The 13984-nt window shown below is 39.0% G+C and overlaps 1 protein-coding gene across 6 annotated transcripts in view; it reads right to left on the reverse strand.

Moving 5' to 3' along the window:
* The window catches only part of LOC144606430 (NADPH--cytochrome P450 reductase-like), a 70796-nt gene that overhangs the window by 18370 nt on the left and 38442 nt on the right, over positions 1–13984 (reverse strand). For all 6 annotated transcript variants that reach the window (XM_078422504.1, XM_078422506.1, XM_078422505.1 and 3 more), the window contains exons 3-9: positions 10769–10817; positions 8848–8976; positions 6745–6894; positions 5770–5894; positions 2340–2429; positions 1587–1685; positions 709–825 (exon numbers count right to left, since the gene is read on the reverse strand). In XM_078422504.1, the coding sequence (XP_078278630.1) occupies positions 709–825; positions 1587–1685; positions 2340–2429; positions 5770–5894; positions 6745–6894; positions 8848–8976; positions 10769–10817 (759 nt within the window). The remainder of the gene's footprint in view (positions 1–708; positions 826–1586; positions 1686–2339; positions 2430–5769; positions 5895–6744; positions 6895–8847; positions 8977–10768; positions 10818–13984) is intronic.

Below are 13984 nucleotides of genomic sequence, written 5' to 3' on the forward strand. Positions count from 1 at the left end.
ATCTGGATGGCAAGGACACTCACATTAGACTACAATTGATTGACTATAGCTCTATCTTCATCACCATAATCCAAACCAAACCCATCCTCAAACACTAGGACATGAGATCAACACACAGCCCAGAGAAATCCTACTCCCCTCACACAAGACCATTGTTGCATTGCATAGAAACCAAGGATGTAAATTGAATGCCGACCTTTACTGCAAGGGGGATAAAGAAGTATGAAAATTTGCAACACATGCAAATCTTTGGTGAGACCATAGCACGTTCCATCATGTATAGTTTTGGTTTTGTTTAAGGAAGCACATACTAAGATGGCACATTGAAGGTATGCTAGATGCAAGGAAAGATTGACTAGACTAGACTTTCACTGAGATGTGGGAGAAAGATCCCAGGGGAGGATATTTCACCAGTGAGATTTCTAGAAATGGGGTACAGAACAAAGGCTCTTAAGAAAAAGGGCAACCCAAGCCATATAAGATTTAGATGCAGAGAAGGCTTGCAAATCTTTAGAATCCTCTTCTTCGTAGGGGCTTAGTTGCAAAGTTTACTTAAGGTTGACCCAGTCTGAATTTCAGACTGCAAGGAAATTCAGCATTGGGAGATTACTCAGTGAGGAAGAATTACGAACAAAGATGAGATTAGCATGATCGTAGCAAGGTCTTAAAAGCCAAAGGGGAGCCATATGCTTGAAGTCCTCACTTTACCTTATCTTTGAGCCACTGATGTCCAGCTCCAGGTGCATGAGATGCCGTTCTCCTCCTTTATTCAGTTTCCGATTTTCTGTCACAGGTGCCAAAAATGGGTTCTTTGCATCAAAAGGCCTAAAAGTGGACATAAAAACTATTAATGAGAAAACCACATCAGTTAAAAAGTATTGTTTGGTGCTGAGGGTGTAAAGGAGTCCAGGAAGACTGACATTTTTTAAAATGTGTCAGTCCAGCTATCTTTTGATTTAAGCAATAAACTCTATTGCTCTCTTCTTCCTACAGTCAGCATGTTTTTAAAAGAGTGCATGTCACCCACATTATGGCCACTTTATTTCCAAAAAAAACCTTGCTTAATCATTACTACATTCTCTCTTTGATGTGGACCATATAATCTTAACCTCAGAGCAAACAAAAAAGAGAAAAACAATCATTTATTGTGCCTGTCCATATTTGGCCCGTTCTCCAGTTCATTGGCTACCCACCGTAGTTTGCTTTTAGTCAGAATCCTCTCCAGTAACTTTTCCACCTCGTTCAGCTCACTGACCTATATTTCCGAGGCTTGTGCTTGTGGCCCTTAAATGATAGGCACATAGCCACCCTCCGGTTCCCCACTTGTGGCTAATGATGATACAAATGTCTCTGCTAGGGACCCAACAATAAGAATATTGTGGAATTACATCTGGGGCAAGTTATGATGCCACATTTCTGCAACATGCTGTGCAGAGTTAAATCAATAACTGGAATACATTTGGCTATAAGCAATACAGCTAATCTTCCACTATTTGTACTATAACTAGGAGAACTGTTTGTGAAATTACACAAGTAACTGCAGCCCATTTTGTTGAGACTGCAGGGACATTGGCCAAAATACTCACGGTTTCTGATTTTCATAAGCTTTCAGACGTCCCATTTCTCCTGTGTAGACTTTATTCATGTTGATGTCATTATGCAGCACTAGCTCATATTGACGAATACTGCAGAAGAACAAGCACTTGGTTACTTAATTACAATATTACTTATTATTTACATATTAGTTTATCACACAGTGAATCTAACATTCAAACAGTCCAAAATTGAACAAATAATCCATGACGTCTCTTTGCAACCAGCCATTTGCACAATGCATGCAATATACATGACATATGTACAAAGAGATTGGAGCATAGGGAATAAAAATACATCTCCTTTTGCAATTAGAAATGAAGAGTGTCATGTACATGATAATACACGTTAAGCAGATAAGTGGCAAAGTGAATATTTGAGACCAGATGAAATGTTCATGAGTCACAAATCACCAAGTACAACAACATTTGCAATTGGGAAAACAGCTGATGATTTAGCATCACATTGTTCACATTGATCACCAGATCATGTTAACATTTGGTAAAACTAATTGGCTATATTTAGTAGCCACACAAGATAGAGCAGCTGAAAGCTTTGCACAGATAACAGAGTGACTTTGATCATGTTAATGTGTAGATGGGACATGTTGGCAGGTGTGGGCAAATTGGGCCGAAGGGCTTGTTTCCACGCTGTAAGATTCTATGACTATCTCCGTGGTGAAATCCTTTCGAGAAAAATCAGCATATTAAGAATGGGCCTCAGTAAATTCTCATTGAGAGACTCACCAGGTATCATCACCAGTGGCTTCCACTCCAAAGTACTCGCACACTGCTGGCCAGAACTGCTCCCGCCACATGATGAAATCCTCTTCCAGGCTAATAGATTGGAAAACAAATCCCAGATATTTACCAGAAATTTAGAGTTTAAACATAACATAGAAAATAAGTGCAGGAGTCATCAACGTTTGAAATGGGCACCCCCTTATTTTTAAAATAGTTACTCAATTCTAACTTCTCCCAGAAGAAGAAAAATCCTCCACATCCCCATCATGATCCCTCAGGATATTGCATGTCTCAAACAAGTCCACCTTTTATAAACTGCAGCCTAGCACGTCCAGTCTTTCCTCTTTACACCTATTCCAGACAATTAAGGAAAACTCATCTGTACTGTTCGAACACCATTACATCCATACTTAATTTATTGTGGGTTAACGGGCCTTTCTTGTGCTGTACTGTTCTGTTTTATGATAAAAAAAAGCACTGGAAATTGAAAGAGAGATTGTATCAGAGACCTCTGCAAACCTCAAGATCAGCCCTGATGGCAAATGCTTCATTTTGAAGGGAAACCCCATAGTATTGATCTGCTCAAGTTCCACAGCCATTTGCCAGTTGAAATCAAACAAACATCCACAGAATAACATTACATAAAACGCATAAAGTTTATTTTCACTCCAAAGCACCTGGTAACAACTTGTGTTCATGCAAGGTGCTCTATGTAAAAAGGCAGAGGAAAACAGCATACCCTAGATCCAACTTTACAAACCAGCCCACCATGTGATACTTTAAAGGCCTTACTGAAGCTCCCAATTTGGGTCAGCCTGTATCTGGGGAGGAAAATGACAGGATGTTTTGGATCTGGACCATTCTTCAGGCTGATTGTGAACATTAAGTTGCAAAAGAATACAGTGCTCTCCATAATGTTTGGGACAAAGACCCATCATTTATTTATTTGCCTCTATACTCCACAATTTGAGATTTGTAATAGAAAAAGAAATCACATGTGATTAAAGTGTCAGGTTTTAATAAAGGCCATTTTTATACATTTTGGTTTCACCATATAGAAATTACAGCTTTTTATATACATTGTCCCACCCATTTCAGGGCACCATAATGTTTGGGACACATGGCTTCACAGGTCTTTATAATTGCTCAATAATTGCCTAACAATTGCCTCCTCAATGCTGGTATAAGAGAGCTCTCAGCACCTAGTCTTTCCTCCAGTCTTTCCATCATCTTTGGAAACTTTTATTGCTGTTTATCAACATGAGGACCAAAGTTGTGCCAATGAAAGTCAAATAAGCCATTATGAGACTGAGAAACAAGAATAAAATTGTTAGAGACACCAGCCAAACCTTAGGCTTACCAAAGTCAACTGTTTGAAACATCATTAAGAAGAAAGAGAGCACTGGTGAGCTTACTAATCGCAAAGGCCGAGGAAGACCTCCACAGCTGACGACAGAAGAATTCTCGCTAAAATAAAGAAAAATCCCCAAACACCTGTTCAACAGATCAGAAACACTCTTCAGGAGTCAGGTGTGGATTTGTCAATGACCACTGTCGGCAGAAGACTTCATGAACAGAAATACAGAGGCTACACTGCAAGATGCAAACCACTGGTTAGCTGCAAAAATAGGATGGCCGGGTTACAGTTTGCGAAGAAGTACTTAAAAGAGCAACCTCAAGTATGTAGGAGAGAAGGAACTGCCCAAGATCCAAAGCATGCCACCTGATCTGTGAAACAAGGTGGTGGGGGTGTTATAGCCTGGGCATGTATGGCTGCTGAAGGTACTGGCTCACTTATCTTCAGTGATGTTACAACCGGTGATGGTAGTAGCATAATGAATTCTGAAGTGTACAGACACATCCTATCGGCTCAAGTTCAAACAAATGCCTCAAAATTCAATGGCCAGTGGTTCATTCTACAGCAAGACAATGATCCCAAACATACTGCTAAAGCCACAAAGGAGTTTTTCAAAGCTCAAAAATGGTCAATTCTTGTTGCCAAGTCAATCACCTAATCTGAACCCAATTGAACATGCCTTTTATATGCTGAAGAGAAAACTGAAGGGGACCTGCCCCCAAAACAAGCATAAGCTAAAAATGGCCTGGCATAGCATCACCAGAGAAGACACCCAGCAACTGGCGATATCCATGAATCGCAGACTTCAAGCAGTCATTGCATGCAAAGGATATGCAACAAAATACTAAACATGACTACTTTCATTTACATGACATTGCTGTGTCCCAAACATTATGGTGCCCTGAAATGGGGGGACTATGTCGAAACACTGCTGTAATTTCTACATGGTGAAACCAAAATGTATAAAAGTGGTATAAGAAAATAACTGCAGATGCTGGTACAAATCGATTTATTCACAAAATGCTGGAGTAACTCAGCAGGTCAGGCAGCATCTCGGGAGAGAAGGAATGGGTGACGTTTCGGGTCGAGACCCTTCTTCAAAATGTATAAAAGTGGCCTTTATTAAAATTGGACAATGTGCATTTTAACCACTTGTGATTTTTTCTATTACAAATCTCAAATTGTGGAGTAGAGAGACAAATAAATAATGGGTCTTTGTCCCAAACATTATGGAGGGCACTGTAATTCCCATGAACAAGGACTTGCTAATTATCTCCATTTCCCTTTCCAAATACGAGTAGGTCCCGTCTCTCAAAATTCCCTGCAATAACTTTCCCATCACATTTATAACTCAGTCTTGTATCTCAGCACAGGCACCTCATTACCCCACCTTCAGCATTCTAAATGTACTAAACCACAGACATCTCTTTTCGCTTACTTTCTAATTAAGTATTTCAGCCAAATTTGATAACGAAATAACATGACTTGCCCCCCTGAAAGGTCAACTCTAATCACTGACTTGGTTGGATTTGGAATCAAGCCAACTGCAAAATTAAGAATAATCATGTGGTGCAATAGAGGGGAAGAAATTGTGTCAGCTGAACCTATTTTTTTAGCGTGTCAACATGCCAGAAACAAACAAGGCAGGAGGATGCCATCTGTTGCAACCTCTGTTTGCCATCAACATTAAAGGTCTAACTTTGTTCGAAAGAATGAACAGCTCAATATTTCAGATTTTATTGCTTGGTCTCTGCTCAAGGTTTTACCACTGCTACAATTACGACAGCATTGCAGGTTCAACACACTGGACTCGACCTTGAAAGAGTCGTTCCATGTTATGCTTTTATTTTTACATACAACAACATTTAAAATGTCATGTGTTCCTGCCTCCAAACATCTGCAGCAGCATTCAAGGATAAAATCTCAGATATGGAGCAATACCAAAGCAAGTGGCCTTATGCTCAGCAGGGCGAATGCAAACCCTGTACTAATTTTATTACAACAATGAAGCATAGGCAAAAAGACTATCTGCTACAAATGATAACATTCATAAAAAACTTGTGGATTTGCACTCACTTGCCATCATCATCTCCCAGACCGAGCTCAAAGATCCTTTCTGCTCCCAACTCCTCCAGTCTTTTGTTTACGTATTTGCCCATTGCATTAAAGTGTTCATATGTTTTATTTCCAAGCCCAAAGACCTATAAAAAAAATGTAATATTATTTCAGACTAAAATGTAATATTTTTTCAGAAATGTAATATTATTCAGATTAAATAATATTAATTAACAAACACCTGATTGTTGGCACACTGCATATTAAAGAGTACACAATCAATTTACTCAGTAATCAGACTGCTTCAGGAGCAGAGAAAACAAATTACAGTAACTCCCGAGAAAATTCTCCTGAAAAACAGTGGGTAGATGACACTCGCGTTTAAATTAAGTACATTAAATTAACCTTATTCACTTATAATAGTGTAGTTAACAAACACAATCTTAATCTACCCAGTCTAACTAACCTTAATCTATCCAACTCTTCCTCTACTAAATTAAATATTTTTTGAGCATCATTGTTACGTACTCAAAAAAATTAATCATTAGTCAGACATGATTTTCTTATAAATCCTTGCTGACTGTCCACAACATATCATTCCAAATTAAGCTTTTGTCATGTCCCTAAGTTGCTTCGCCAGGTCTGAAATTAAAGAGACTGGTCTGTAATTAATTTATTATTTCCTCCCTTTTGGGTGCAGTGGCAGATCATCAACAATCTTCTCATTTTCCCACATTCCTCCCAAGCCAGGGATGATTAAAAAATGGTCAAAAATTCGGAAATTTTCCTCCTCATTTCTTTTCCCAGCATGGGTTATTTCACCCACACCGGCTGATTAATGCATTAACTAACTTATTCCGTGAAATAGCTTTAAGACTGCATGCCCATTTATTCAAGGCTGTTTTAATAAATACACGAAGCTCTACAATCTGTGGATGATTAGACAAAATACAAGGTTTGTAAATCTCAAATAAGTGCCCGCCCCTTGATACTTACTGCATATTTTATACCAGAGAGATCTACATCAGTCTCCTGCATCCAGTCATAAAAGTCTTGTGCATTGTCAGTGGGATCTCCTTCTCCATATGTAGCCATACAGAAGACTGCCAAGGAGTTTTCTAGTTCAGTAAGTCGACTTAATTCAGACTGAAAGGAATAGAAAATTGCATCCCAATATCATTAGTATTATCATCGATTCTACTCTTCCCCAATTACCCAATCACCTCCATTAGATACTAATCATTAGATATCCCAATATCAATTCTAAAATATAATGAATGGGAAGTGCATCCTTGGTAAATTCAGTACAATGTAAAGCTATTTCACAACCAATGGATAGCTTCTGAAGTACAACTCATGGTGCCAATTTATAGGGAGTGGAGAAGGGCATTCAAGGTCTCAAGCAACAAATAAATAATCAAACTATTTCTGGAGGTACTGGTTGTGGGAAAATTGCTTGCATGATGCGGTTAAACCTTTCTTGCAGAACATCTCCTGGACTTTTCAATTTTCCTGAAGACATTGCCATAACTCATGACAATACTCCTTAATCACTATATAAAACACATGCAGTTTGAGAGTTTGGTGCTTGTAAAACAACTGTTTATTACAACAGTGATTTCACTTTAAAAAGTTGCAATATTTGAATTCCAAGTTTGCAAGAGACCCAGGACCACGAGGAATTTCTCCTTATCCTAATGAGATTGCAGCTCGGCATGCAACAAGCCTAGTGTGCTGTACCGTGACGCTTTAGATAAGCATCCTGGAATGGGATGTGGACCTGTACTTAAAGCTGCTGAGCAGATAATTTGGTTTATACCTCTTAAAATATGACTCAAGGTACAAAACTGAATCGGTTCAAGGCTTCAAATTAACCAAGCCCAGCTGACTTGCTCACTGATTTTTCTCTTTGGCTTTTGTGACGGATAAATTGAAGAAGGCATTTGTCAACATAATGGGTTCATTTAAGGTGAGAGGAATTTTAAGGTTTTGTGTATAAACAGAATGGTTGATACCTGGAATCAATTGCCTGACAATGGTGTAGGTTGGATTGGAAGAAAATCAAGAAAACCAATTCCTTCATTGCAATCGATATTTCTTCTCCAATCTAAACATCATTGACAAACGTGGTTGAATCGATTCTAATCTTCCCCAATTACCTCCATACAATACCAATTTCACAACCCCCTGAAAATTCAAACTTTTCTAAAATATGCTGGCTATATTACAAGTGGTTTCCTACCTTGATATTTTTACACCCCTCAACAATGCAATTTGCTCTTGTTAAACATTATGGGAGAAAAGAAATAGACTTGAGGAGGATATCAGGTGGGCAAAGAGAGGATGAGATAGCTTTAGTTATTTGGAAGAATCTGAAGAGATTCTACAACTATACTAAAAGCAAAAGGGTAACTAGGGAGATAATGTGGCCCCTTAAAGATCAGTGTGGTCCCTTTGGCACAACTCGTCTATGCCAACCAAGTTGCCTAACTAATACTTCAGATGGAGTAAATTATTTCTAAAATGTATTCAATGTAAAATTGCTCCACTTGATTATTTTTATTTCTAACATGGTTGATGATCTGCTAGGATAAATCTTCCTGCAGCGATGATTCCGGCCCTCATCTCCTGCTCTTTACTCATTTGTATCTTTCTTCTCCTGCTCTCTTTTTAAAAAGGGTCCAATGTGGAAAATATAAGTTCATTCCTGCCCAAAAGATTGACTCTAGGCCATCCCCAGGTAACAAACCGGTTTAGTTTTTACTAATGTCCTTCAGCCGATTTTATCCATCAGTTGAAAAATGCATGAAAACCACTCGCTATGGTAACCACACCTTCACAGTATTGCAATTAAAGACAAAAACTAATGCACAAGATTAATTAAAATAATTACTAAAAGTGGACAGAGAAAACTAGTGCTGCCATTCGTAGCAATGAATGAGTGTACTTTTGAATTTAACATTACACGAGCCCAAACTTTTTTAAGGATGTCCATAAGTTAGGCATTCGTAATCCAGGGGCGGACTATATTCAGTAAATTTAATTTTGTTTCCTTAATTTGGAATGCTTTTCCATTGACCCATAAAATAAGGTACTAACCATATCGTACTCCTCTGGATCAGTGGCCATCCCTCTCATTCCATAACGTTGCGCATCTTTCGAGAGTCGGTTGGCAAACTCTTCTGCTGTTCCTGTTTGAGAGCCATAGAATGAAACTACGTTTTTTCCCTGCAGAGAAGAATACAAAATAGGTGGAAAAGGTTTAGGATGTCTTAAGATAGCATTTGTCACACTGAAGCACCAGGGTAATGTTCAGACATACATGTGCAGCAACACTGTTATAGGGCTGACTGTAAACTGGATTAGAAGTTGTTATTCACTAATTTTCCAGGTTTCTTATAGAATACTGTAGACAGCATTAAAATGTGCTCAAGGAGAACAAAACCGATGAACCATAAATATCAGCTTGCTGTCGTCGTCAACAATAAAACTATTTTGTCAATATATTGAAGGCTCGACTAGACAAGAGATGGCAGCTTAATGAAAAGGAAAACAATGGAAGGTTAAAAAAATTTAAAAACCCTATTCTTAAATTGACTTTCATTTTAAATGATCATACACAAGTACTTTGGTCAACCCGACAAGTAGGAAGGAAGTGCAGCAATCACCACTCGATGAGCCAGATGTCAAACCATCGGAATTTCCTAATCAAAATAGCAAGATTGTAAAAATGGGTAAAACAGCCTGCTCAAGGTGAAAATAAATAATTTAAACCAAATTTGATGGAATTCTTTAGTAAGGCATCAGAGGCAGTTCATCATGCCATGGGATGTGGGGTACATACAGATATTTGGCTCAAATGGCTAAAAAAAGATTTGGTGGTAGTGGAGGGATATTTGGGAAAGGTTGGCATGCAATGTCTTTGGCACGGTTCATTTGGGACATTTAGGCCTTTCTATTTTATTATATAAACATTCTTAATTGACAAAAGGAACTTCAATACAAGTTTACAAAAATTACAGCACACAGGAGGAATAAATACAGTTTCAGGCTTCAGTGAAGCAGTCAAAAGCTTGGCAGGGAGTTGTAGAAATAAACACATTTGAGGGATTATTATGGAAAGACAGTAAAAGAGGAACGGCAAATAAAAACAGATCAATCTAGACGTTTATATCTCAATGGTTAGATTCAATTGAATTTTGAACACACGTCAGGAGAATCATTACAAGGGTACACAGGAGCATTACAAAAACTTTTGTAAGGATAAAGGTCTCTAATTTACAGACAGATGTTGAAAAATATAGAACGGTTCTCCATGGAACAGAGGAAGTCAAGCCCAAATAGAGCTTTAAGAATGTGCTCTGACTTTATGCCTCAGAGATGCTATGGAGAAGGACAGCAAACTATTAAGGCAAGATTGACTAACGATGGGAAACTGAAGAAATGCGTTTACAAAGCTTGCCGTGGTGGCTGAAAGTGATTCATAAGGATTCAAAACAGTAACTTGCAAGGGTAAATAGAGAATGCAAATTTCAAACAACTGTTCACAACATCTGATGGAGCAAAAGATATGTATGTAGGTTAAATTGGCTGGGTAAAATGTAAAAATTGTCCCTAGTGGGTGTAGGATAGTGTTAATGTACGGGGATCGCTGGGCGGCACGGACTTGGTGGGCCGAAAAGGCCTGTTTCCGGCTGTATATATATGATATGATATGATATATGATATGATAATTTGGAACTAATCTCAGGGAATTGATCATAAAGTGGACTTTGCATGAAGTTTAAAAAAAAAATCATGCCATAAAACACAGGAATCTTGTTAAAGAATATTCATTTTACATGATATAAAGAAAGCAGTACAGATCTCTTGAAAGTAGTGAACCCAATGAGAAACCTGTAGAAAACAGCTACCAAAACTGGTAGAAGAGGGAATGAAATCCTTGGATCTGCTCCCCATCAGGTCTGTGCGATTGCATAAGTGCCCCAGAATATATATCTAAAGTGGAAAATGCACTTACTGTTTTCCTCATTTTTTCAATGAAGCTGGTTTCACGTATTGTTGGTGTTCTAAAAACAGTGATTAGTTAAGCATTAGATTTGATCAAGAAATTCTGCAATATGTTAAATCAATTTATTTTTAATGCATAAGTCTTAATCATAATTGCTTGGTGACTGACAAGATTTCCTTTAGCTAACCACTTGGTTATTTAATTTACAGCAATAGACTACAGGAAAAGTCAAACCACACAAAGCTTTTATTTAACCTTGCCCCAAGATATGTAATTGAAAGTTTTGATCTACAATCTTTATTGGTTCACCAACTAACTGTTACCATGGAGTGCAATTCTAGTCAATTCGACCTAAATGGTTTAGTGTAACCTAACACGGCACTAATTAGTTCTAACTATGTTTTACTGCCATCTGATCATTTGCAACTGGTTACCTGCCTCTATACATTTAAAAGACAGACATTCACTGGGCTGCACACTGCTGTGCTGGGAACCTGGTCCAAATGCTTGTCTTCCACTGGCACCCTCGCACCAATTGCCCACAGTGCAGAGAAATTGCATGAGGGTTGGTGTTGGGCTGACCAGAGTGTGCCCCTCTCAGTGCTGAGGTGTGGAGTTCAGAGCAGAGCAATCATTAACCTTGCGAGATGCCGTGGTCCATTCCTTTTAAAATTTTAAGTCTCGGACCAAGACCTCACAATGCCTCATATGTCGGGTAAAGTTACAATTAAAACACAAAGTACTTGTGCTATAACTCCAGGATAAGCGCTCAACTAAGAAAACCAAGCCCAAAGCCAAAGTATTATTTAACTGTCTAACTAAACATACCAACTTACAATAAATGACTCCATATGCCAAAAAAACAGCTACCTACATATTAATTAGCTCTTTAAAAAACCTAATCTTGTAGATGCAAGTGTATCATTGGGGTTATCAAGTGGGCACCTCCATTCATTGGTGTTTCGTTGAGTTAGGATCACAACACCTCAGGAAGGCTCACTGGTTGGTTCTGGCATTCCAGAACAACCCCCCTCAATACCTGCTCTCACCACCTATGATACCAGTATCTACGAAATAAAGGAAGCTGCCGCCAATTAGCTCACTCTAACAAATGCTAAACACCTGCATCCTATCTTCCACTAATCCTAGCCCATCATTAAGCTTGTAACATCACAAATATCTCCCTTGCATAAGACCGGGATACACTTGCACAGACTACAATTACAAAGAAACACACATACTGCATGTCATGCGTTTCCTTTCTGCCCCCAACTGACACTATTTCTTCTCCACCAAATCCAGCCAGCCTTCCTCTGCTTTACAGCCTGAAGCAAACTCTGTCCGCAAATTCCTCGCTCTCCAAATAGCGACGTGGTCGATCTCGTTATGAAACCTCTACAACCCACCTCTACCAGACGTACTCTTGCTCTCCATCTGTAAGGGTTAAAACTGTGGAAGCCATTTTGTGCTAACTATGGCAGACATTTTAAGACATAGATAAGTCTAGGCGACTATCACACATCCTCACTGCTCAACTTCTGCTGCCAACTCTACATAACTAAGCCTTTTCCTTACATAAGCCTCATCCACTAAGTTCTCCCAAGACACCGTCAGTTCTATAAAATACACTATCCGCTGACTAACTGACTGTAACACTATATCAAGTCTCAAACTGTAAGCTTACAAATTTACAAGCAAATGCTTTAGCACTTGCATCATTGCTTGCTCGCAGGCTTATTCTTTTTAACTGGAAGTCAAAAAAAGCTCCATCCTTTTTGCAGTGGTTAAAGGAGGTGCTCTCCTTTTTACCCCTGGAAAAGATCATGTATAAACGGTGCAAGGCCCGGGGAAACTTTGTTCTGACCTGGAACCCTTTTATAGATTTTATTAAAGATTTTTCCTTTAACTGAAAATATTGTCTACACAGTCATAATCATTTATTTATATTTGTATGCTGCTGTTGCTAACATGTAACATTTGAACACAAAGACTTGTTTTTTGCGGGGGGGGGGGGGGGGGGTTGAGCCTTGCGGATGGGGAGGGGGGTATATATGTCCTGTACTGTCCTGTACTGTTTGTTGGTGTCCTGTGTAAATTTGTGTAAAAAAAAAAAAATTAAATAAAAAAAAAAAAAAAAATTCCGATGGATTAATTGTAGAGCAATGCTGAAATGTCAGGTTAGGATTATTTAAAAGTGTCAACTCATACCGTCCCAATCGTGCCTGGGTAAGGTATTTGGTTTGGCCTGCATTCATTAATGCGGCTACACAATGGGTTGTAAATACAGTGATGCATTGTAATGTTTGCAGCGGCCGAGATAGTAGCGGGTAATCCAGGCAAGATCTGGGTGCAGGGGGGGTATCCGCGAGCTACCGCATCTAACCTGACCGAAAAGTATGCCACCAGTCGTTTGATATCGCTGCCTCCGCTTTTCCACTGCCTTTCCTATCCTCCTCTTCTTCAGATTCTGTTCTCGCACCTGCACCTTCTTGATCTCGTGCCCTTACTTCTCCCCTGGCTTCCCCTGTTGGAATTTTTGGGTATAAGGGAGCCACTAATTTCAATAAGGGCATTGGCACCTACTGGTGGGGCATATGGAGGAGGTCTCCTCCATGTGGGACCCTCCTCATCTTCACTAGCAAAAAGGGTTGTTATGCCAGACATAGGGTCTCTGGAGGATTTACTGGTACCAGGTTTTTTCTTAACTGCTAATTGTTTAGGTTCTGAGCTCTTTTTATTAATGCTCTTTTTTGTAGTTCTTTTTTTTCTGCCCACGGACAATATCTGGAGCACCTTCCATTCTTTCATAGTTCCATCCTTACCCAACTCAATCCCCTTCTCACATGCATTATCCATCCAACTCCTCGCTCACATCTCCTCCCTCTTCTTTTCTGCCTCACTCTTCCATTCTTTAATTCTTTTTTTCCCCATTTCTTTCCTGCATCTTTTTCCCAAATTGACATTTCTGCCTTTTTAACAGTTTCTACATCCCATGTTCCTTCAACTGGCCCAGACTCATCACCCAAACATTTGGTTAACTTATAACTTAATATTCTAGAATCTTTATTATAACACATGTGTTGCACAGGCGTTCCCCCTCTTAGCCAAATTATTCCTCATCTTAATTTACGACAAACCTTTTGAGTTTGCTATAACCAATTGCCAACTACTTTTCCAGTAGCAAAAATCTCTTAATTAACGACAAACCTTTTGTGTTTGCTATAA

Source organism: Rhinoraja longicauda, chromosome 26 (genome assembly GCF_053455715.1).
Source record: "Rhinoraja longicauda isolate Sanriku21f chromosome 26, sRhiLon1.1, whole genome shotgun sequence".
In the NCBI taxonomy this organism is placed as follows: domain Eukaryota; kingdom Metazoa; phylum Chordata; class Chondrichthyes; order Rajiformes; family Arhynchobatidae; genus Rhinoraja; species Rhinoraja longicauda.